We start from the raw sequence: 26500 nt of genomic DNA, 5'->3' as shown, positions 1-26500 counted from the left end.
TTTTCTTCATTTTGAAATCTGATTTTCCTTTGTGCAGAGCTTGTTACCACTAATTAAAGGAGTTCAGACAGAAGAGGCCAGAACTACAGAGCCTCAGCTTCACTAAGAGACCAGCCATTTGTTTGTACTCCAAACAAGAAACAGATTCAGTTTGAATTGGGGGTCATTTTAGTCAGGAGTTTTAAAAATATGTGTATGTAAATAAATATTGTGTTACATCAGTTAATCTTAAAAATTATATGAACATATGTTCAGAGTTGATAAGCTGTGGCAATTGTAGCCTTAAAATGATCAGAATAAGACATATGGGTTTTGATAGGTTCACCTTTACCTATACTCAATATTCAATAACAAGAGAGAAGACAAGAGATTAATATCTTTTACACGCGTGGAGGGAGTACCGAGAGAAGGACTTTAGTTACATGTAACTCGCCGTTCACCCAATACTCTCCTAAAGCCTCCTCTCGTTTCTCCACGCCTTTTATTCAGTATTAGGACCCCTAGTTACAATGGGAACTACTCATCTCAGAACGGGAGGGGGAACATGCAAAACATTAAACATTAAAGGAGTAGTTCCTTTTTTGCTTACAGGAAACACAAATATAACACTTCAGTACAGTGAGTTAAGGTCAGTCTGCCCTTCCTCATTTCATCCTCCTTAGTTTATCCTCCTTAAGCAATGGTCGCCCAAGATGTTTCCTGTTATTGAATAGATAGGACTTCGTGACCTTCTGCAAACTCATGAAATCTGCAATACTCAGAAACAGAATTGTTTAAGTACACATATTGATACATTGATTATAATAAGATTAAGTAACCAAAAGTGAATATTACATTACCATTACATACACAGTGAGATTAATATAAATGTTGAATCCATCAGGTTTAAACAACAACATGCTCACTTGTAACTGAATAGGGGGCAAAAGTGCTCAGCTCTAAAGAGATTGATGAACTGTGGCCTAATAAACAAAGTACAACTCCACGTTTGTTTTTCGTCAATTTACGGTATTATGACATGGTTAATAGTTCAAGTGTCAATCAGTCAAATCAAAATACGTTGCGGGATTAATTGGCAAAAATCCTTTAAATAAGAATTTGATATTACATACCGAGGCTCTGAAGTATTGTTCAATTGTCTAACCACACATATAGAGCAAGCACTGCAAGAATCAATAGACTTAACAGAGGAGAGCGCTCTCTTAGGTTGATATGTGTCTTGACTATGGGGATTTGCTGATAAAATGATGGCAAACAAATGGCACAAGACTATAGGGTAAAAGTCATCTCTGTCCAGGAAATCCAGCCCTAGTGTTTACTTTAATATTACTAAGAACAGACAAACAAATAGGTATCAGTAAGTGAGACCTATTCATTATTTAGAAGTGGGAGGAGACTGCAAGACCCTCGACGGACCACAACTTCATCCTTGGGACTGAAGTCTCTGGTCTGATGATTTAAGTTATGTAATTATTTGTAGAAGGTAAGTAGGATTTTAAATTCATTTGTTTGTTTGACTGCTGATCAATGGAGAGATGACAGATATTTCAAGACTCAGGTTTGCCACAACAACAACATGATATACAGATGCCAAATAGGCTAGAATGACTAGCCTATTTGGCATCTGCTCCCCTCCCCCTGTTGAGTCAGGGGCTCAACATAATGGTTTAATTTACTCATTATATATATTACAGGCCCATTATTTATTTATTTATTTGTTTATTTATTTGCAGGCAAACTTTAGTAACTTGTTTCAGCCTTAAGTTCAGACAAACGCACAACTGAAGTTACATTACAGCTGCTCACAACACAAGAATATGGTCAGAATATAAGAACCTCTTCACATATTATTATTTTGTCTGACTCAGATGTGATTTTCTTCTTTCTGGAAGATGGTATTTACATGCACTGTCCTTTGATTCATGTGTATACACAAATTTTCTCCTAACTTTAAAACCAAGTGTTGCGCTGGACATTACTTACAAGGAAACTCCGGAAAGTAATGAATTTAATCATGCATTTTAAATCGTAGGTGCTTCAATACTTCTAAATGAAATATTAGATAACTGAATGTTTAATGAATATATCCTTCTTCATAATGTTTTAATTTCAGATTTTCATCTTGTATGAATGACACTGAATCCTTTACCTTTGACCAAACCTCGCTGATTAACAGTTATCAAAGTAATATAGTGTACAAGGTATGCTTAAAATGTTCTGTTTTCCACTTTAAACATGATGGTGTGTGAATATGTTTTTAACAGGTAAGTCATATCACCAACTTAATCCTGCAGCTGCTCGGATTGCATGGTTTTGAAGACTGAATCAACTGTATCCCTTTCCCTATACAGTAAGGACAACTTAATATAAAGCATGGATTAAGGCTACAGGCAAAATATATTATGTAATTTAATAAACTTGCATCTACAGATCCATAATGGGAATTGTAAAGTCAACTGCATTTTCCTCACATGAAGACATAAACATCTAACCCTTTAAAATAGCACCTCACTACACCAGATTTTCAAATCACTTAAAATAACGGGATTTAACAGAAGGATTTATTGATATCTAATTGTAAGGCTGATTTATTAAAGTTTAAACTGAAGAATAAATGATGCAATTTTTTTTATTTAGTTGCCATTTTAAGTAAGATCTTGTTTACTCAAACAGTAAGTAATATATCCAGAATTCACTCAAAACTAACTTAAATTGCAACAGAATGAAGCAAGAAATCTGTGACGACTTCTCAGATTTATATGTGCCACAGATGTGCAATTTTTGCACATTTACACATAAAAGACTTGATTTATATATACAAATATTTGGCTGCACATTAGAAAACACAGAAGTTTAAAATTTATACCTCTAAATTTATGATTTCTTACTATTCACTTCACTTCCTCAAAAAAGAATACCACAACTCTTTATAATAAGTTGGAAAACTACCATTGATGCTGCTGACCTCAAGGAGTTTGAGATACAAGCTGCATGTCTGAATCTACCAAAACCTTAGAGGTTTAATACTGATTATGGTAAAGTATTCTGGTTTTACTTTTTACAGCTTACATCTTTACAACAACATTATTTGCTATATTGTTCATCCACACATTTTGTAAATTGCAAGGACTTCAAAGAAAAAGACCCAATATCAATGCTAAGCTTTGACTTTCTTAAGATTAAGCTGCTTGATGCCTTGGAATTGGTAAAATATGTTTTTCTGTAGAATATAGTCAAATTGGGTGTAACAAATAATTGTGATAAAAGCAGTATGCTCTAAAATAAAATAAAATATTCTTGACTGTATTAACATATGTACCTTGATATACTAACAGTATATTTCTGTCTTCTTAATTACATTTTAAACTTTGGACAGGAGGCAACATGGTGGTAAAATTATGTGAATCATTGTTATTTCACTAGCATAATTTGGACAGAATATTGGAAAATGTGAAAAAATCTGATTTTGGTGTATGAACACCACAAGCCCCTAAAGTACCTTATTCGCACAAGATAATTTGCTTTATAACTTGTGATTACCAGGTTTTTAATTGTTACCAGGTTTTAATTAAAACTTGCGTTGCAGTCACGTAACTATAAATTGCCCAAGTTCTTTGCCTCTTGGGTAACTAATTTAAGTCCCTAAGATAAGACTCCCTTTCCTGATCAACAGCAAACCAGTCTTCGTTAGCTGAACATTTTCCAAGAGACTCTGTGTATGTGTCTCTCACTTTAAACAGTTATTTGCAGGTGTCTGACTTACCCAGACAGTCCAATCTCTCTCTTCCAGATCGGCACTTGTGTGAATAAGTCAAAGGTAACTTCTTAGGATAACTTTTGAACTCACCACACCTTCCAATTCACCTAGTTCTGAGACACTAGTCTCAGTGAGATGAGCACATTAAAGTCACGTCCCTAAATCTGGGCTCATTGATTATTGTACTAGGGAGAGACAGGGCAGTGTACACAAAATCTCTTTTAAAGATTTATTGCATACAAAGAAAAAAATCTATAGTTTACAGAGTTTATAGTTTACAGAGTTAGTAAGCAATCACTGCATGTTGTAAGGTCTATACCCGCAACCTGCATTACTGCGAAGTTAAGGCAAAATGTACTCCATCTATATCTATATACTATACTTTAAAATCACATCCATGCCAGGTTAGGGTCAGTAATATAAAAAATAATAATCTAATTAGTTTTAAGATCAATCATTGTCTGCACAGTGACTTGGTCCCATTCACTACCACTAATTCAACACTGCCAACACGGTGTTCCTGTCACATTTAGTCACGTGGCTGCAGGAGCTCTATATCCTGTTGTAGGTTGCAGACGTGGTGATCAGGAGACATACTGTCTCTTCTTCTTTCCACCGGACAAACCATATTAACCCTCTCCAGGCAGGCGTTGCAGATTTGCAACAGCAAAATGCCAATTACCTACTTACTCCACATCCATATTTTATGAGCTTTTTTAAACTCAGGAGCCTTTTCTCCCATCCATGCTGATAAACGTGGGTGATGCAGACTGTGCAAGAACACTGAAAAAATGGTCCGAGAGGGGTTGCTGAAATTGCAAAAAAAAAAAAAATTACAACAATAACATGACTTTTTTATGATTCTCTGTAAAGCATAATTAAATCTTACAAAGGTCGCCTGATTGTGGTCGATGTGAGACCTGCATGTTTTAATCAGGTTGAGGAAACATGATTTTATTATAATCTGTGGTGAGGCTCCTCCCTCTGGAATTCTCCTCCCCAAAACTTTTGGAGGGAAAATTCAAATGTAACAGGACACAGGACAGAGACAGGAGCAGAGGACACACAGTGTGGAGCAGGAGGATTATGAGAGCTGATCTGGAGGTGAGACTTTTCAAAGATTTTATATGTTTCTCAGGCCTAGAATGTCGTCATTGTTAAAACATGTTTGTGGTGTTTTATTTGAAATTAGACTTAATGTAAGGACTGTTTCCATGAAACAAATTGTATTTGACTGTCCATCTACAACAGTGTGACACTTGTACTCAGATTTGAATGTGTTTGTTCCAGAGTCGTCTACAAACAAAGAGTGATATTTAGGGCACAGCTGTAGCTGTGGGGAAGTTCATGAATGTGATAGTTGATGTTTCAGAAAAAAGGAAGATGTTTGAGAACCAACAAACCACAGACCACAGATGAACAAAGTAAGTAAACCAACTAAAATTTTTTTAAACAAATTTTTCAAAATGTACTTCTATTGAAACTGTTTTCGTGCTTCTACAGGGTGATGTGGCACTAGGAGGATTTTATACCAGATGCCCTACATATTACTGCATTTAGAGGAAGAAAAGCAGCACATGGTGAGTTTTGTTTCTGCAGAAACAGTTCTAATGTTCTTGTGATTCTGTTCTGGTCCATTATTGTAGTAATAATTACTTTAAATGTATTTAAACATGTACAACAGAGTAGATCATCAGAATGTGATCATCATGTGTTACTCCTGTGTCCACAGGCAGAGACCAGAGCTTCTTCACTGGAATAAATCTTCACACTGTCCAGCTCCAAACTGTGTGTCTCTGTACTTATGCTCTGTGTGTTTGATTCAATACAGACAATACAGAACTGTGGAAAACTAAAGACTGTTTTTGTATTATTGTACAGAATTAGATCAATTAAATTAAATTATACATACTTATACATTTCACGAGATTAATATGCATGTTCATCAACATGAAAAAGTGATGTTCATGTTCTGAGAAAAATATGCATAGAGGGGATCAAAATAAGTTTCAAAGCCTAAACATAATTTTATTGCATGCAACCGCTTTCCATAACTTTTTTACGCAAATCCAGCGACCTTTTTTTTTCAGTGAATGGCTACACGCAAACGACCTGCCAGAAGTGCAAAATACTTTTTTTTTTTTTTTTTTTACAAAGGATAAAAAAGTCAGGATTGTATATTACTACCCAATATTATAATTTTCCCCAAATATCAGATTTTTCCTGATACAAAAAATTAATTTGAGCCTGAGAGGGTTAAGGCAATCACACATCGTGTCTGTTCTTTCCAGGTTAGGTAAATAGTGAAACTACAACATCCAAATCAGAATACTGTGCATGAGTTGAATGTACATGTCCTGTTAAAACCACATGTTAGAGCTAATTTGGGCTTGTGGTGTTACTGCCTGTAAACATCAAGCTGCTTCACAAGCAATATACAAACATGAAGTCATTTCCAACTTTTGCAAAGACATAAGGTTTGCAATTTTGAGTTTACACATGAAACATAGTACATTATTGATATATAAGCACTATGAAATACAAAAACATGTTGTATGATTGAAATGGAAAGTACAGTACCAAATATGAAAATTATTTAGAAATCAAAAACTGACAGCAAATATTCCACCAATTTGCAGCCATTGTGAACAAAGCAAAGGATCTGTTGAGGTTCTGGAGCCTAGTAACAAGGGAAACTGAGATTATGAATGTAATAAGATTATTATAAAACATATTAATAGATAATATAGGACACAAGTCATTTATTGAGCTCAAAGAGCCATTTGTTGGCCATGGCTTTACGCATATGATATGATCCACAAATGAACCTAAGGCAGCTTGTTCAACCTTCAGTTTCACCACTCACCACAAGATGGCGGACAGAACCAATGCAATGGCCCAAAAAGGGTTTTTACTGATAACAATGGCCTAACACTAAACGTGCACTATGCGACGTTTCTAGTGAAGGGGATACTCCAGCTGCGCTTCTCCATGGAGATGGTATCGATCCTGCATTAAATTAAATTACAGGTGTCCTTATTGATCAAAATGACATTGTCATTTACTGGAGGCTTGTATCTTCACAGATCTGACCTGTAAATTTGTCAATGGTAGGAGTTACCTGGGAGTTACCTGCTTGTCACTATGGAGATAAATATGCTTAATATACTATGGAACATTCCAGGCAAAGCAGTAACACCTCCATGGAGACAAGTAGGTGGCGGGCCGCCATATTTTTTGTTCAAATAGGAGCATTTGGAGCCATATTGTTTCTGTGTGCCCTCTTGTGGTGATTTGTGAGACTAAAGGCTGAGTAAGCTCCCTTGGGTTCATTTGTGAAACATATCATAACATTTTTGTGATTTTTGTGATAAAAAAAGATTTCTTTTCAAAGACCACCTAGTTTTCCAACTCCCTTTGCATCTATAAATGTAGCCTGCACTCTTAGAGTAAAAAAAGATGTGTTCCCTGCACATAAAGGGCACATAGGATACAAGTCTGCCATACCTCGTGAAAGCTCAGAACCAGAATTTGCTCACTGAGCTGCAGAGGCTGTACTTGCACTGATTAATGATTGACTGTAGATGCTGGGGTTAGGTAGTTAGGTAGTAGGTTTAGTCATCTTTGTTTAAACCAACTGGATTTCAGCATTGAAAATGACAACCCAAATGAGAAATTCATGAAAGACTCAGGGCCAGGTATGCAGGGGTGCACTGCAACCTCGTTTACATTTTTTTGCACTCTCATTTGAGGCAGGTAAAATAATGACACTAATGGAAAAGTAGCTTATTGTCTTTCTAATTGGATAATCATCTTGAGAAACAAAATACCAAATATGTTAAATGTTATAGCCCATAGTTTCTCAAAGACTGGGCCGCGACCCTCAGGTGGGTCACTCACAAGAGATATTTTTTGGGTCGCCTTGTCACGATCTGCATGTAGGTCTACAATATACATATACATATTCATACTTCCCCCCTCCGGCCCGCACCAAAAACAAGCCTATATTTGATTTGAACATGCCAGCAGGTCATGTTTATGGAATTTAAAATTCAAATCTTACGGTTCTTTAAAATGTCCTCTTTCACTTCGGAGGACTTGACTCAAAAAAAAAAAAAAAAAAAAAAAAAAGGCAATGAGGAAAATGGTATTGTCACATTGTTAACGCATCAGTAGTAAAAATGCATGTGTAATGTAGCTTATCAAAGTTTTGTAGGTCTACTGTTTGCAAGTTCAAAGCGTTTTTCTGCTGTTGTGCTGCCTATACAGCAACTTGATAGGCACATGAGCCTGCACCATCGACCGCATGGCCTACACATGTGCGCATCCGGCGCTAGGACCCAGGTGCCCAGATGCGCCAGACACCGGTTGATGAGACGCTCCACTCTGGCATCGCGCACAATTGACGGGCGAAGATCGCGCGTCCTGCCACGAGACTGTAGCCTTGCAAACTTACCACAAGGCTGACGGTAGACTGGACTGGCAGTGGGACCACTGCAGACACTGCAGAGGCCACGTTAGGTGCCTACATTGAACGTGACAAAAAAAAGGACCATCCGCGCCTTGTCTCACCATGAGCAGCCAGAGGTTCACTGTCTCCAAGAGCGACGGGGAGCAGCTCGCCTCCGACAGCCAGGGGGAGGTGAACCAGCTGTTTGAAGGAGATGACCCGCCCGGTACTAGCGCCACAGACGGGGGAGAGCCAGCTGCAGCGGGGGCCGAGGTGGTCGTGGTTCTCAAAGGTACAATCATATCACTCTCTCTCACCGGTAAATGCGCTGTTTGTTAGCAATGGGCTATAAGCTAGCACTGAGAACACTGTTAATAGACAGATGTGTGTGACTGGAATTCTGAATAGGCGCAAAGGGCATGGTCTGGCCACATCTGTCGTGGAACAAAATGCACTCATTTCGTCTGTACAGGTGGTTGAAACGTAAGACAAATATTCGTGTAGTACTCTCCTGTGTTTTCAATGGAGCCTGAGCTTTCCTTAGGATTAAGCATGCTGCTGCGACTGCTACTACTCATTTATTTTTTATTCTGCATTAGCCTACATACGAGTTTGCTTCTTAAAGGCATCACACACAGATGCTGGCTACTATGACCGTATGAACTGTACGAACAGTTATTCAGTTCTTATTACTATACAAGAAGGCTACCATTGCATAATATTGTTTCGTTGTATTGTTGCTATTTGTTCAGTATCTATAAGTGAAATAAGGCAGTAAGCCTTAAAGCCCACATGCACACGTTTCCACAATACATTGATCTCCTGTTAATGTCTGTGACTCATACTTGCTCCTTTTCAGATAGTCTATTTCCGGCTTTTTCACTAATCAAGTTTGAGACAGTCATTGAAAAAAAAATATAAACCAGAACAAATGGTGCCTGATATAGGGCCAGGCAAGGATTGTGGGTGGGCCTTTACCTGTACCAGTGATCATTTAAAAAGTGCCGTCAAGTGCAAAAGATGCCAGTTTATCCTCTGACTGTTCTAAAGAGCCCTTCCACTCCAGTGCTTTCTATCAGGTGCTTTTAATTGCTTTGCCGTTTCAATTGAAAGAGCCTAATTATTACGGCTTTATAAGGAAAAAGCCTAATAGTTTCTCTCACGCTTCTGTGTTCAATTGTTAATGCTCTTATGTGCCTGGATTCATTATTCGGTTTGTTTTCTTTGCCAGCTAGGCATATACTTTTCAAGTTTATCCGTCATTCGGCTGTGATGTCTTTGAATTAGCAGTATCTGCACCATGCATGGCAAACCATTCTTCCTCTAAGGGTGTTCACCCTTTGCACATATGCACTTCAAAATAAGGATGAAATTGAGACTGAACACATACACACAGGACTACAACCAGGTCTTCATCAGAACTAAACTGAGCTAAGACCAGGACCAAATCAGAACAAGTGGGAATGCACCCAAAGAAGCACTTCTCCTGATGTATTTTCTGCCTTCTTGTTGAACTGCAGTGTTGTGGACACTCGTCACTACATCTAGTGTAATGGTTGTCATGGTGATGTTGAGCAGGTACCAATCTTCTGACAGCATGGTGTGCTCCTCTTCAGGTTTGTGTGTTCTGGGTGGAAAATTCAGAGTGAGTGAACAGTCTATTTGGTCTTAGTCAGTTGTCAACCATACATAGAGATAAATGAAATGATGCTTGTGTTGCACAACAAGAGGCCTACAGGTATTTGCCCTTTAGCATTGTTAATTTGTCAATATTAATCTATGAGAGCATCTGAATGCCACTTTTGATTAACTGCCTTATTTCTGTTCAATAACCATCATTCCTCATGTCACATTGTGATTGTATCTGTGCAGGTTTGACCTTTTTAATCCATATTCTCCAGTCAGTGTTGTCTAACTCTTATTGGTCTATTTGGTAGCTTGCAGCATTGCATGTTTACAGTGTGGTGCCTGTAGGTTGGGGCGATGATGCTGCTGTTATTGATCCAGGACTGTTCTGTGATGGAGCTGCAGCACAAGGAAACCCTGTCTGACAGCCAAGTGTCCTCTGGCCTTGACCTCTTTGTACAAATCTGCCCCATATCAGCTGAACTCAGTTCCATCATCCTCCAAAGGAAAATGCAACTTTTTTGAACAGGTGATATTGTGGAGAGAAGAAACCTGTCAGAAAAGATTTGCTATGCAGGCACTAAAATCAGCTTTGTGAGCCTTTACTTTAGGTCTTTGTGGGTGTGTGGGTGGGTGGGTGTTTTGGTGGAGGGGGGTTTGAGTGAATGACTTCACACACTGCCCACAAGACCCATATTTTAAACAAAAGCATAAAAATACTAATGTTTTATGCTTTATGAAAATTTATTCTATGTTATTATTTTCACCTTTCATTCTTGTCACTCCTCCCTTGCTGTAATACCATTAGTCGCTGCATTTTTCTTTCAGAAGAGCTATTGATTTGTGATTGCCCAAGTCATTAAATGCCATTGCTTCTCTGCCATCATTCAACCTGCTGTTCCCCTTTCTGTCAAAGGGGAATCATCAATACAGTTTAAATCGATACAACTCACACAGCATTCAGCATTACCTTGCACAAAGCACGCTGTTCTGTATGTTCAATTTCTGTGCGGTTTCAACAAGCGCCTCAATCAGATAAATGGACATGTGTGTGCAGACTGCAGTGGTGCAATGCAGTGGAGAGGACTCAAGAGGGCAGTCATTGCTTTTCAACTTGAAACCATATTTCCAAACCGCATTCCTAGTTTGTATGGCTGCAAGATATAATGCAGTCAAAAGAAAATCAAGATTTGCAAATCACAAATAGATACATCATTTAATTTGCAAACAACAAATATTCTTATTTTGTATTCTGTTTCACCTGCAAACTCTTTAGTTAAAACACCACCAAAAAGCAAACCAGTTATGAGAGTGTCCTCCCAATACAAACAGAAAATCTTCAAAGTTTTGAATTTTATCTAACCGCACTTATGCAGCACTGAAATCAGCTGTCCTGATCCTAACCCATGGTCTGCATCACCTGTCCTGTACTGCTGCTTCATCTGTTTGAAGATACTTCACATAATCAACAGGCTTATTATCTGCAAATATGCCCTCCTAAATCAGTCCCTTTAATACACTAATACTTTTATGTTTAAAGCCTCTGCCTTATTTGTTGGTGAATATATCAGCACATGCGGGAAGTGAGAAAGAAATATCTCCAAAGCGCAGACATGTTCTCGTCAACAGGGGGCACTTGAGATCTTTAACCTGGGCATGTCAGAATCTACTACATCACTTTTTGATTCTCTGCCATGAGGGGGATCCGGGACTTACGCAACAGTCTGCAAACTGTGTTTGCATTTGCATTTTCAGAATATTTCCAGTGAGCATACAATTTGAGAGGCTGGGGGTATGGATTGTGTAAGGAGAAAAGTGGAGATAAAAGTGTGCTGGAGAAGGCAGAGTTCCCTCAGCCCAGTAATGCCTTTGTGGTTATATAACAGTCTGCAAATGCATAGAACTGGAATTGTGCAAGGGGGAGGAGTGCAAATATATAGAGTATGTAATACAGTATGAAGGGTGGTCAGGATGAAAATTTATACAAAGTGACAAAATCTTTCTCACACGCAGGCAGGCTGCAGGGCAGACCTCTTTAACTCAAACAGCAAAGAGGAGCATAGAAAACCAAAGCAGTGACAGCAGTTGGCATCAAACTCTATCAGAAACAAACTGAAACAAAAATCAACCTCTTCTTCAAATGCACAATATCGTCTGTGGGATCATGGTACCAGTGCAGTTTTTCCGTAGAAGTGAACATATTATGGATTATTCTGGCCTTTTTTGGCCTTTAAACATGTTTTTGGTCAAGTTGTCATTCATGCTTACATAATAATATTATGACAAAGATGAATTTGTAAAAAGGATAAAAGAAAAAAATAAGCGACTAGCATGAGTAAAGTGAAATGCAACTCCAGGAAGGGCAATATTTTTGATGAGGAAAAGTTATAACATGGCTACAAGTTTAAAAAGCATTGTATGAACTTGAATACAAACCTAACCTAAAATACAATTATGTATTTTTGTTCTTTGTTCATCTTGTGTTGCTTTTTATTTATTTGCTTTGTTAGAGTATCTTCATTTTTACACATGTCACTCATAACAATGTTTGTTGTTGCAGTAGAACAATGCTTGCCAGTGCATTTCTGAGATAACAAGAGCACTGGTGGACCCAAATATATGATTAGGTCACTATGATAATCTGCAAGACATGGTGTGCTAGAATGCATAACCCCCGCCTTAATGCAAGTTCATACATAGCAGTGAAGAGTGGAGCGTGTTATTTTAGTGTGGTTTGGAGCAGTCTATCCACTGAGGCGACAGAAGCAGAGAGCAGCGGGCCAAACACACAGGTCATGTATCCCCATGGGGCTGGGCTGGTATTCAGGAACTACAGCAGGCCTCCTGTCCCCTGGGACCGCCTCTCCTGTTTTCATCCTCACTAGGTACAACCCAATTTAGACCAGGCCTCTGACAGCCATACTTTATCATTTGAAAAGGTGAGATGTACCAAGTAATTAAGTTTGAGTTGTGGTACGAGCCTATGAGGTACACTATTTCACATTTGGATTACATTTGTTCAAGAGACTGACTACTGCAGAGTAAACCAGACTTGTTCCTCAGCAGAATGGAGATTATTTGTGCTGGACCATAGTGGTTCAGTGAGTGCACAGTGCACAGGTTGTATGTGCTCGCTGCAGCTGAGTGCTCAACACACTCCATCAAAATTACCATACGCCACAGCTCTGCTGGAATGGCAACAGGGTCACCACAGACACTATCAGGTCTCTGTTTAAATGTTTCAGATCAAAAAATGTCTTTTACTGCATCAAACTGAGACAAGTATTCTTAAGTATATTGTCGCCAGCTTCTGGCTCTTGGGCCTATTAGTATCACAAAGCGATGCAATGCTAAGAGTAGCCAGGAAGTGAACTGACGTGAGGTGACTCGCCTGTAGTGACCAGGGACCCTCGCCATGGCGTAGGCATGTGCCAGAGCTTTCTGAAAATATATAGTTTAATATATAGAAAAAAGCAGAGCATTGTTGTCATATCAGAAAGTTTTTCTCCTAACCAACCCACCTGGTATAGCAGTGGCAAAAACTCACGTTTAACTCTAATACTTAACTTACTCTAACTCTAATGTCTTAACTCTAACTTTTGGCTATTTCCAGTTTCCAAAAACCAATAAAGCGACGCATCAGCATCCACACACAAGAAAAAAATCCATCAGAGTATAGGAACAACGCCAACGCCGTCCGCTCCACCAGTGGAAAGCCATATTGTATTCAACTTTGCAAAGCATTTCCTGTAAACATCGTACTTTTATGAACTCCTCCTAGGCCATTCACATGAATGGGTTCAAATTTGGTACATATTATCTTGAAGGGTGGGGCATCAGAAGTTACCAAAAATTTTGACACATATCTTACAGTCTGCACAGCGAAGCTGCAAAAATTGCAGAAAAAATTTATGATATTTTGCAACTATACAAATGGCTCTGATTTCAGTGAAAATGTAATCAGTTGTTAAACTGCCTGCCCTAAAGCTATTTAATGTGAAAGAATTGAATTTGGTGCATTAGCACTGCCTACAGATTGACATTAAATTTAATATGGGGAGTTAGTTAAGTTTTTCACATATTTCTAAAATTGTGCACAAAAGTAAATTTTGGCATCTTTATCCCAAAAGTCAATGACACCCATGCCTCTCTTATGTTGTTCTAAAGGTAAAATCTTTATGTGGTTCTAAAGGTAAAATCTTTTTTTAAAGATAATATTTCATTTTATTTTATTTTATTAATGGCGCATCAGCAACCCCACACAAAAAAAAAATTGCATTATGGCCTGGCCACACTGCACACATTTACATGCATAACCATGCAAAGCCACAGTCGCACGTCAACGGAAGGACAGCATCACCAGGACGTATGCGTGCAGCACGGGCTCTGTGTTTCTCAATGGGAAAGCCAATCAAACTTGACTGGGCATGTTTAGCCACTTGTAACAGGTGTACAGTGAAACTAACCAATTGAACATGCTTGTAATTTACTCTACACTGTAGATCAGCCCGTAGAGTCTGCAAGCTGATCACGGCAAACGTGAGGATTTCAAAAGTAAATTTCAGTTGCTCCAGGAACACACTTTGCTGATGGTAAAAACACAAATATGGTCTCTGCACAGCGAAGCCACTCAAATTGCACAAAATTTATGGCATTTTGCATCCATACAAATGGCTCCTATTTGCACTTATGAACTTGGAATTGAGTGAAATTTTGTAGGGTGGGTAGCGTTTGCGGGGCGCAGCGTTTGCGGGGCGCAGCGTTTGCGGGGCGCAGCGTTTGCGGGGCGCAGCGTTTGCGGGGCGCAGCGTTTGCGGGGCGCAGCGTTTGCGGGGCGCAGCGTTTGCGGGGCGCAGCGTTTGCGGGGCGCAGCGTTTGTTGGACACAGATTGCCACTTGCGACTATATTTATTATTTTCATTATTCATTTATAACTATTACAGTTGTAAAAAAAAAAAAAAAAGATCAGTTTAAATTTTTTTTTTTTGTCAGAATAGTATTTGTGCACAGGCTAGCTCTCAATATTAAATAATAAATGATAATGCATTGCATTGTTCATTCACCCCATACTCTGTCTGATAAGATTCTTCTTTGTCCACAGTTGGCTGCCAATCTGCCCCATCGGCACCTTCAACCACCAGCAACACTCAAGCACACACCACATAGGCAAGATGGGCGAAGCATCTTGCCTATGAAAGTGGCATTGTGTAATGCAGTCACTGTTTGATGAAATACTGAAGAAAAAAAAAACACTTTGCAATTTAGTCCATTGTTTTGATCTTTTCTTCTACTTCTACCTTATCTACAAAAAAATCACTTGAGCAAGTTTCAAGTATTGTTATGGGTGAATCTTCCACTGAAATGTCTATCAGAGCTGAACACCCAGTTTACAAGTGCTGATGATTTGGTAAAATGAAGCTTGTAATTATAAGAAGTCTGCTTTTGAGGAGAGGCATTGTTGTGCTTTTGCAGAATGTTCAAAACATATCTTTTATCTATCTGCTTCTGGAGTGAGTCAGAAAACAGATACCAGATGCTGAGCTGTCAAATGCTATACCACTTCATTTTTAAAGTATGCTGAAAGTAAGATTATGTGCTATAAAGAATATTATGGTTTTAGAATATAATCATGTTCTGTGGTCAGTGTAGACTTACTCAAAAATGTAACCTAATATTGCAAAACAAATTTTAAGTGGCTGAAGTTGTTCTATATTTATTGGTTGGAAACATACAGAAAAGTGTAACTGGATCAATTCATAATATGGAGCGTTTTTTGCCAAATGTGTTCCCAAGTTGTGAAGTTCACATAACACTGAATTACATTGCATTTCCCTCAATGGCATTTGCACTTCCGTGTGTGTGACCTCCTGCTCAGTGGCTATAGGGGCTTCTGTGCGAGCCATGGTGATCCTGTGCTCTCCTTTAACTCATTTGTTTTCCCTGCACGTGCTGGTGTGGGCCAGGTAAGCTGCACATATTACAGCTCTGCTCCAAGCTCCATCTATCTCCATCGTATGTCAGCCTGATTTGTTGGTAATGCCTGCTCTCCATCATCTCTAAGTGTGATTTTCACACACAGCACCTTTTCGGATCCTCTCCATTTTTAACACATCTTTTTTTCTGTTTTTGTCCTACGTTTCTGCAGCCCCGGGCGTCTTGCATGTCTAGTACATTTAATAGATGGCCAAATTCAGCTGTGTGTGAATGGCTGTTTGGTTGGCTGGCATTGCTAATGGTGTGTGCAGGAGCAGATTTTGCATTCTGTTTGTGCTGTCAAAGAGGCGTGCTTTGGTTGAAAGTGTGAGGATCTGGAATGCCTATGTAAATAACAAGTGAAAGAGGTATGGAATACTGACAGACTGGATCCTATCTATTAGCTGCTAAGATAAACATATTGTTTCTGTCTTGTAATTGCATTCAGTAAAAAGGAGTCCCTCCTGTAATGTCACATACTTTCTTCATCAAATGATCAACCTGGCTGTTAATCCCCAATTGTATAAATATATATAATTGCATACTTATGCATATTTTACATGCATCATTTTTGTGGTATTCTTTTAACAAACTCTGCTTTAGTTGGACAAGCATGAATTGTATTTGAAGACCTCAGCTGGTTTATTTGCCTCAGTATTGTTATCATTTGATGAAAACATAGACCATTTATAACTCTCTACTTCTCCAAATGTGAACACCATGAATCCTGGTCTCCAGTATGAGTTTAGACTAACTATATATTTTAAATTTGATAACTGTCCTTTGCTCTTGTGCTGTGTATTATTCTTTACCATAGGCTCATTTGTGAACACCTACAAGCAAAAAAAGTGCAATCCTACTTTTTGTTTTAGCTGCTGTACTATATAATCCTGTATTTAGGTCATGATTAACATCCACATATTGAAGACATGTGAAGACATAATCCACAGTTTCCACCGCTACGCATCTCAGTTGCGGGCTAAAGCTGGAAAGATGGTGCATGGTGTTGCTTCTTTTCATGTCCAGACTCTTTCATGTCTTCATCCTCTAATATGTTGGTGCCATTGCTGTTGCCCCCCTGTATTTTGGACTGGGCTCTCCCCTCTCCCCTCTCTGTCTTCTCTCCGTGTGCTTAAACAGCCTCTCTCCCCTTGGTTTTGGTGCATTGCAGAGGCTCCACTACCACATCGGAGGCATCAGAGGCACAACAGCCTTGGCAATCAAGGTCTCCCTCGCCTGCGCTCTTTTACGTGCCTCTATAGTATTTCCTCTGTACTGTTACTTTATTTAAATTACTTGTTATTATATTAATTCATCAAATTCTATGATTCCAACAAAGTGGGAAACCAGGGGTCAAAGTTCCAAATCAAAAAGAGCTGTATGATTTCCTGGACTTAATGTTGTTTCATTAGGCATGTGGACTATTCTGTTCACATGTGATATGCAAAAAAAAAAGTGTACTTACTGTGTGTCTAGTTGTGCCTGATTTTTTTGCAAGGGCAAAGGTGACTGCATTAAACTTTGGACCTGAGCCTGGATTATGTTTATGTTACGTAATCCCACTATGTTTTACAATACAAATGCATGCCAAAGAAATGTAGTTACACTAAATTTGCACTGGCCAATGGCCATGTTAACCATATGAATATCAGTTAATTAAAAAGATTAGCTGTATTTTTTTAGCTGAATCTAGAGGAAAGATATAATATTAACATTTCTCGCAGTCCTGAAGAGATGTTATAGAAATCTCAGGAAAAATGTTTATAAGCAATTAATAGCAATGTTTTAGTTATAAAACTTCATTCACATTCTCTGCTTCAGCCCCAAGTTGCTGGTTGCGTCAAGATTGCCTGGTATATGACATATTCAGACTGAAATCCTTTGTTCAGTCTCAGAGTTTGGTCACATTCTAGTTATTCACTCACTGGTCAGTCAGCATTTAAAACAAACTTAAGTGACCGTTCACACTCATCGCTAAGGTAGTTCAATGGCCTTAACAAAGATGCCCCTTAGGATGGTATCCAAGTGTCAAGTCAGTATAAGCAGTGTATCTTGTCAGTGTGCCATAGAAATAAAAAAGTGGGATGTGCTCCTCACAGACTTAAACACATCCAAAACTTAAAACCACTTTATGATAAATTGTTCATCTTTGTAAGAAAAAAACACATTCATAGATCTTTGAAGTACAAATGTTTTTTTATGCCATCTATCACGCCTAAATAGAGTAGAGAAGCACTGCAGGTGGCCACTGACAGAGTTTCAGCATCAATTCACCACATGGCTCTGTCCTATACTGGAGCTGACAGCCCTGATTAAACATATATTTGATGAGGGATTTTTCACCAGCATTATAAAGCCCAGCTGGGTACACCAACAGATCGGCGTTGTGGTAATGGTGTCTCATCTTTCAACAGCTTTGTCCTGTATTATTCAAGACCATTGTATAACATATTCACATGCTTGGCTCAGGGCTTCCTTGCTCAGTCAAAGCTGCATGAGGGACACTGGGTAATTGGGGATTCTAAAGTGCCAGCAGCAGTTAGAAGGTGCCTCATGACCTGTTCCCATGTCAGTTCCAGGACTGTGTGCAAAGCATTAGGGCTTCTCATGCTTCTGTTATGTTTTTAATATATAAAACTCTATTTGGATTTGAAGTTTCTTATCAAGGCTGCTATGTTAATATATATATTTGTTATAGTCAACCTATGACCAAAACAGTTTAAGTGTTATTGCTTCTCATGGTCCAACCAAACTTCTGATCTCCTGAAAAGACTTGCCAGTTTATTCAAGGGCTTGATCATCCTTTTGGCATTATTGGAACAAAAACTATTAGCAATTCTGATTAGATTTGCAATATATGTTTAAAAAGTAGGATGAAGGAGCAGGAAGATTGAAATATGAACTCATAAACTATTGCAAGAATCCCAGGCTTGTAGAAGTCTAAACTATAGTTAGATATTTTGTTCTATGCAGGAAAACCTCTATTATCACTGCCTTTACGATTTGATAATTGCACCAACTCAAACTGCGATTTCTATTTGGATATATTGTTCAACCTTAATTTATTCTAAAAAGTATTACATCCTTTTAACAAATGTTCCATCTTTAATAAGGGAGCTGTTTCTTCTTTCTTCTGTTAAGCTTGTTCACAGCGCACCAGCCCCCTCTCCAGCTCAGAGGGATACAGGATTGGTGGAGATGAAGCCAGTGTGAAGCTACCCTCCTTATAATCCAAGCTATTTGAGGAGAACACACCCACTAGAAAAGCCCAAAGCCCAGCCAGTGATTTAGAATTCTATGTATATGTTACGTAACTCCTTTGTCTTTCATGCTTGAACTCCACCCAGGCGCAGGCATAGTTTATTAATGAAAGGGAATTCATGATTGGGATGTGGCAGTCTCTCTCTCTCTCTCTCTTTTTCTCTCTCTTTCTCCCATTGAACGAAGCTGGTGTATATAGTGTGAAGTCCTCCTCACGTGTGCCTGTGTGTGATGTGCGAGTAGGAGGAGATAGTGGGCTTCCCTCTGCATTTGACGTGAGGTGCATGACAACATGGCCACCCACCACTATGAAAGGTCATGGTCTGTATCCCCTGAAGAACACATAAATGCCGGTCACAGTTTGCACGATTATTCACGTATGCTGCGTGACATATATGACATGTTACACGCAGAGCCTGATCGACAGCTAAGGGCGCACAAGTATGTATGCAGGGGGTGAACTTGGACACCTTACAACTGGAAGAAAGGTTTTAGTCATCATTGCTGTAGTTGACAATTATGTGAAATGTGAAATACATTTGAAATACTGCTGCAGTGTAATGTTTATATATCGGTACAGTATAAAATTATTATGCTTGTTCCTATAATATCGAATGCTGTTTTTGCGATTACATTTAATTAGTATTACTACTATTATTGATTGTCTCCAGGATTATTATTCATCAGCAACTTGTAATAGACTTATAATACCTCTGTTTTGTTGTATTTTATTTTTTGTTGGTACTTGGCTGACTTTCATCAACAGAGATGTAGTATTTATTATGAAGCGCCAATCTTCACCAAATTACATAAGGCTGCCAGAAAGTGGCTATTACATTTTGAAATGCAAATAAATGAGCCGTGGAAACCCCAACAAACTAATGGCTAGTGTCATTAGTGAAAACCATTACTTAAGGTAACTTGTTCAGTTACTGCTAGTGATTCAAATTTAATTAAACTACATTTATTTTTGTAAAGCCCCAAAATCACAAGAGCTGTTGCCTCTTAGGGCTTAACAAGATCAATGATTTAACCAACAAAACCCTTTTTTAAGGGTTAAAAAATGTGGGCAATATTGACAAAAATGTATGAGCATTTTTTCTTAATAATCCCAATGATGACATTCAGACATTAAAGCAATCCATCCAGCACAAAAATTGAATGGAATGTAAAATTCAACACAAAATTGCCTAAACATCACCTTATAGCCAGGATACTCTTGTGTGGAAGGTTATATTTCAAGTTTCTGTTCATTTTATTTTTCTTTATATTTAAGAGCATATATGTACTACATGATGCCATGAAACAATTGCATTTCTTATTCCATTACCAACACTTGAACAACAACACTTTAACCCCACTAACCACTTGCTACACTTCTCTCCATGATAAAGCAGATCTTTTACACTAGACCATATTCTCTTGTATTACTCAAATGTCAAGTCAAGCTTTGTACTACAGTCAACTGTATCAACTTGACTAAAACCTTACCAAGCATGGCCAGTGTAAACAGACCTTTATGTCAGAGCGATGTTAGGTGCTTGTCAGTGCCTGTCAGTGTTATCTACCCGGTTGAAACTCAGATATGGTGAGTTGTCTTTTCCAGCATTGGATTTAATTGAAATTGATTTTCTTTCCAATATTGCTGTGGTAATGTAAGCAATGTTGTGTATAACTATCTGTAAATCTTCCTTTACATGCTAATATCCTCTGAAGCCTTACCACTAAAAACTCACTGCTAGGTGAACACAGTTTTTTTCACCATTTATCCACATTCATAGACTGCATTCTTATTATCATTTTGTCAAAAACATTTGTGATTAGAGGTGTCAAAATATTCATACCCAAATACTTACTGAAAAGTAGATACAAGTTAAAGTAGATATTTAACTATCGATATGAAAAAAATATCACAAGTAAAGTTAAAATTGCACTTCCACACAGTAAGAGAATTGCATTCAAAAGAATTCAAATAGCATTATATAAAAAAATTGAAGTTTAAATGAAGTTTAAATGTCTTAATTTGTAGTATCCACAATCTGTCTCTTCACACTTTGCATTACATATTGTGCCCAACTACTCTGCCTTTTTCGTGTTTATTCTCCCTTTATGTAGGTGGATAAGAGTGGGAAATTGTCTCTGTAGTGCCAATGTGACGAGGCACTGGAGTGAAGCGTGTGGAGGCTTGTCCTTCATTATTAGGCTCTGTACATGGGCTCATGTCCAAGCTGCTTGTATATACACCTCTAATTAAATTAAAAGAGACCAATTAGCCTCATACTCCTTTCAACCAAGCATGATTCAATGATTAGTACATTTTACAGACTCCTCTATCTCTTGCACCTCTGAAAACAGGTCGAAACTCTACATCTCAAAGTTGTGTGCTGCCACTGAAGTTGTGTGTTCTCCCTGATGGATCAGTGAGCTTCATACAGAAGCACTCTTTATTGTTAAAGATGTCATCAACTCTAAACTCCATCAGAGCACCAAACTATAGATTTGTCCATTCAATCCGAGTAGCCTCGATAGTGCTCCAGCATTTTATATTCTTGTTCTTTTGAGAGCCTGTGGGGAGAGGAAAAGTCTATATATGAGATGCGCATTTCCATCTCTCTGTTTTAGGGCCAGGGAATACAGCAGCATCAACGTCACTGTGGGCTATTATTAGAAGTAGCTAGGATGCCATGAAGTAAATGGTTATAAAAGCTTAGTTTCCACCATCAATAAAGGACATTTTACTAATATATTAGCAGTCATTTAATGTGTTATGTTATAATCATTTGTATATTTAGAATCACCTTGGTTAAAGCAGTTATAATCTTTCAGTCAGCCTGCAGTCTACACAATGGATTGCATTACAGATGACATTTGTATGCCTTTAATGTTAAATTACAATATTGATTTGAACTATTTAATAAAAAAAACTAATCCTCTGCCTTCCATGTTAGAAACCTGCGGAGCTGAGCTCACCGTAAACATCATCACATGGTTAAAAGTAAAAAGAGGATTTTGCATAATATAGGTTAACTTTAAAAATCATTCAGGTCAAGTCAGTCAAGACATTGGCACTATACTGACTATATTTTAAAGGATGCTGCTGTCTCACCTCAGACCTCCTCCTTATATGTGACATAACAGCCATTTATTATCCCTTGACAAAGTTAATTATTGGCAGACTAATTAGCCATACTAAATACCGTGCTGTTAAAATCCTCACAGCAGTTGATTTGTATGCATACCAAACTGACTTGGACACCAGTACTTACAACTCAAAATAATTTCGTTCACTTTTCCCATGTGCCGCCATAAGAGGCTTATGTGTTCACCAAACATTGATTGTATATTCCCCTCTGACATGTGCATGCTGTGATGGTCATGCTTGTAATCCTGTTGGCTAAATATGCTTAGCTGTGAAAGCAGATTAAGACGTGGTTTGTGTTTTCTTGGCCAGATATTCCCATTGGCCTGCTGGTGTGAGAGCTTCAAAACATCTGTCCAGATATGATGACCTGACGCTGTACTTACATTGTGATATTCCTCTCCTCCAAAATTTGTAATCATGACTGTAGCCAATCTTTGCTGAATCCATTATTAACCTTTTAAAATCCATAGCAAAGCCACACATTTATCTTTAAAGAGTAAAGAGTACAAATTACATAACCCTTTTGTAATAACTCATACCGTCAGTTCAAGACAAATTTGAAGCACTGATGCAATCTAGGAATGACACAGTATTTGATTTCCACCATGTCACCCAGACCTAATGTATGCATAATAATAGCATGTATAATAATGTAATGTTTATTTGCCATACAGCTTGGTGTTTATTTAAGTAAGCATTTCATTAAAGGCCCTATATTATGCAAAACTGACTCTTGTGGGCTTTAAGACATGTTATAATGTTGTTTGAGTAAACCTTTGTTGGTTGTCTGTCTATATCTCCAAAGCTCAAAATGCTCTGATCCACCTTGTGATGTCATGTAGTGGTAGTATTCCAAGGCCAAAATTATCCACATTATTCTAGTGAAGGCGTATGAAGTTTAAAAACACAATGAAGCATTTCCTATATTACCTCATGACACCCCAAGGTGGAACAGACTGTTTTTCGGTTTGAGAGAAGAACTCACCCTAAATATGCAGTGTTTGTGTGAATGAAACCCAACTCCAGGTATGTTTCTGATAACAGAACAGACTACAGGCCCTTTAAGCCATTGTGTTATTTTCACACCTTTCAGATTTATTCTTAGATTGTGTTGAACAAGCAGTATTGGGAGTAATGCATTATAAAAGTAATGTATTACAGTAATGCATTGATTATTGCTGTAACGCAGTAATGTAAGGCATTACAGGGGAAACAATTGTAATATTTTACTCAGTACAAATGTGAGTAACACGCGTTACAATGCTTTTTTAACCTGGATTGAAGTAGTGGGTTTTTCTTCATAGAAATTCGCTAAAATCACCGTGAAATCAGCAGCGGTGAAACGCTGGAGACGCGGCCGAATAGACCTTCAGTTAACCGCGGTCAAAAGGACCGACCCAGAACTCCACACTGTTTAGACCTGGTTTAGACCTGGGTCACTTCTGGTTTAGACCTGGTTTACAGTCGTCCCTTGCTCTAACGCAATTCACTTTTCGCGGTCTCGCTGTTTCGTTGATTTTTTTTTGTGCAATTTTGCATGCCTTTTGTTTTTAGTGTATGAACACGTATTGCGTTCCTCCCGCTGTGTCCTGATCGGCTAAGGGACTCCTGTCTCCTGTACAGTACAGAATGTGTTCAGCTGCCAAATTTAAATAAATGTTCAATCTGTAGCAGTGTGATTCTGAAGTGCTGTATGTCTGCAAGTTTTCTCTCCAACAAAATCCACAACGTCGACGAAACGTTCTGCACTGACAAAGGCTCCTGCGCTCACACCCAAAAGACAGAGGACGATGCAAACCATTACACAAAAAGTTGGACTTCTGGACACGCTGAAGGAAGGTAGAAGTTATGCGCTGTAGCAGAGTTTTGCACCGGGTCTTGTACCCGCAAATAGTTGCTGAAATCAGGGCCGCGAGCCCCCGCAGCAGGGCGTCCATAAAGAGCGATCGGGCGACAGCCGCTTTTACCTCCGTGAGGTGCGGAGCAAAGCCGGTCCTTTCTCCTGCGGTCACCTTCGAGCCCGTCCTGACAGTGAGTCCTGTTTTAGTCCTAGTTCAGTTCTGGTTTAGTCCTCCTCTTCAGTTCTGGAATCAAACTGAGGTTAGTCCTGTTATAGTCCTGGTTTAGTCCTGGTTCAGCTCTTGTTTAGTACTGGTTTAGACCTTGTTTAGTCCTGGTTCAGTCCATATATGGCTCAGAAGTTCAGCTTTTTCGCAGTTATTTTGGTGAGAGTAACTTAAAGTAATGCAATAGTAATGTAATGTCTTACATTTTAAATGCGGTAATATTGTAATGTAACAAATTACTTTGAAATGACAGTAATAAGTAATAAATAACACATTACAGTTTTAAAGTAACTTGCCCAACAGTGTGAACAAGTACACATTTTTACTTAAAGGTGCACTGTGTAAGTTTTTCTAGGGGTGCTTCATGACTTTTCTCTATGGTTGCATGCCCATAGTATGACATTAAACATATCTAACTCCATAAGAGAGAGGATAAGTAAGTGATGCCCTCAGGCCAAGTAGTAATAGGTCAGATCTGTGGAGATGCAACCATCCCCACATCCCCATTCATGTATTTGAAAAATACATTTCAACTAAAAACACATGAAATTTACAAAATGTAATATAGGTAGTACTTTTATTGCCTGTCTGTGGAGCAATTCAGATGAGGCAATTACGTTACCATGGAGATGTGCAAGTGACTGACCTACTAGAAAATGTACATAGTGCACCTTTAAAATGTGACCATCCAGTACTAACTATAGCTTTGATGTATCCCTTAAATGTCCTTCGCATGGTCTGAAAGAGAACATTGTTTCTTTTCATGAATAAGGTATAAGGTGCCTCCTCTATTGTGTTGATTCACACATCACAGCTCTGCAGCAGTGGGATAATAAGGTGATGTACCACTGGTCTGTGAATAGCCTTTACACCAGTGTAAGTCCACGTAAATCCTAATACAGAGAAAGACATAAAACCCCTTAATTATTACAGCAGTGGAGCCCTTCAAGATGCCGTATGTAAATACTCTTTATATTGCTGTACATATGTGCATGCGAGTCAGACGTGCCCAGACTTGTAATTATGAAGTTAGTGTTTAGCCTGTCGCTGTAAACAATAATCAAGTAGAAGGAAATTGCCAAGTCCCTACTGCTTGGATTATTATCATTTACAGGAGGAGCTACATGCTAAAAAACGGCCTAGAAAATTGTTTATTCACAGTAATGAATAATGCATAGCAACAATAGAGCTGCTCAATATTACGAAAACAAGCGTATGGTAACTGGAAAATTGCTTGTAGACTGCACAGCTACAAGTCACAGGCAAAATTGGCCTGTGATAAGACATTTAGCATCATGCCTAAAAACTTAAAATCCTTTATAAAGCAACAAAGCTAAATCTGTTTTTTTTTTTTTTTTTTTTTTTAAATAGGAGAATAGAAGCAGTGGACTGAAAGAGGCCAAAACCCCAGCACTGGGCATCATAGCCGGGTGTGTAACAAACAAGCAGCCAAGTGGAAGATGCCAGCCTGGTGAAGGCACCACACAATCAAGTGCAGTGGATTGTTTAGAGAATATAGAATTCTTCCACCTCTGGCAAACAAGATGTTAAATGTTGTGATAGTAATTTAGTATGAATATGAATTTTTTTTTAAGTCATGTAATACACCATAGCATCAAGTTCTCCATTATGAGGGATGACTTATGACATTAATATAAATAATTAATGTATACGCATATAATATAATATGCCAACTTCAGTAATATTCATTCATCACCTCGTGTTATTCTTGTTAGGGGGTCAGGCCTATTGAAGTAACTATACAACACAGACAGGGCCGAGTTACTCACAGGGCTAACACTCTCACTATGTGTAACTCAAGGGTTTTGCTGTCAAAGTATGCTCCTACATTAACATTGTATGAAGAAATCAATCTGAATATCTGTTAAATTAATGCAAAAAATGTAGTCTTATTCTGATTGGACCAAAATGTTAAATGCCATTGAACTTCTGTTGCACCCCAGGATAAAGGCAGATCCCGTCAATACATATCTGATTATCCCCAAATCTTTGTGGCAAATTTAGAGGTAGTCAAATGCTAATGGTTCATTTTGATCTGATCACATCAAGCTCACTACATGCCCAGATTCGGAGGCTTCTGTAAAATCCCTCAGCCCTCCTCTTTCACTACAGATGAACTATATCAGCGCTCACTCACAAGGACAGAGCAAACAATTCATTTACTGTGCCCTGTTTACACTTGCAAAGCTAAGATACAAGCCGGA

General features: G+C 38.4%; 1 protein-coding gene and 1 long non-coding RNA gene across 4 annotated transcripts in view; both read left to right on the top strand.

Annotated features, from left to right (window-relative positions):
* The first annotated feature begins 1429 nt into the window (after positions 1–1429).
* LOC129411070 (uncharacterized) lies at positions 1430–5337 on the top strand. Its single transcript, XR_008633135.1, has 3 exons — positions 1430–1483; positions 5048–5181; positions 5261–5337. It is a non-coding gene; the product is annotated as an uncharacterized LOC129411070 (long non-coding RNA).
* A 2946-nt stretch (positions 5338–8283) lies between these two features.
* Positions 8284–26500, top strand: part of slc12a5a (solute carrier family 12 member 5a) — a 126654-nt gene continuing 108437 nt past the window's right edge. For 2 of the 3 annotated variants that reach the window (XM_055160462.1, XM_055160461.1), the window contains exon 1: positions 8284–8499. In XM_055160462.1, the coding sequence (XP_055016437.1) occupies positions 8331–8499 (169 nt within the window). In that variant the 5' untranslated portion in view covers positions 8284–8330. The remainder of the gene's footprint in view (positions 8500–26500) is intronic. The other variant, XM_055160463.1, reaches the window with a different exon arrangement.

This window comes from Boleophthalmus pectinirostris, unplaced genomic scaffold (genome assembly GCF_026225935.1).
Source record: "Boleophthalmus pectinirostris isolate CB_2022bp ecotype Guang Dong unplaced genomic scaffold, ASM2622593v1 HiC_scaffold_3, whole genome shotgun sequence".
NCBI lineage: Eukaryota > Metazoa > Chordata > Actinopteri > Gobiiformes > Gobiidae > Boleophthalmus > Boleophthalmus pectinirostris.
This window is presented reverse-complemented; position numbering and strand designations above follow the sequence as displayed.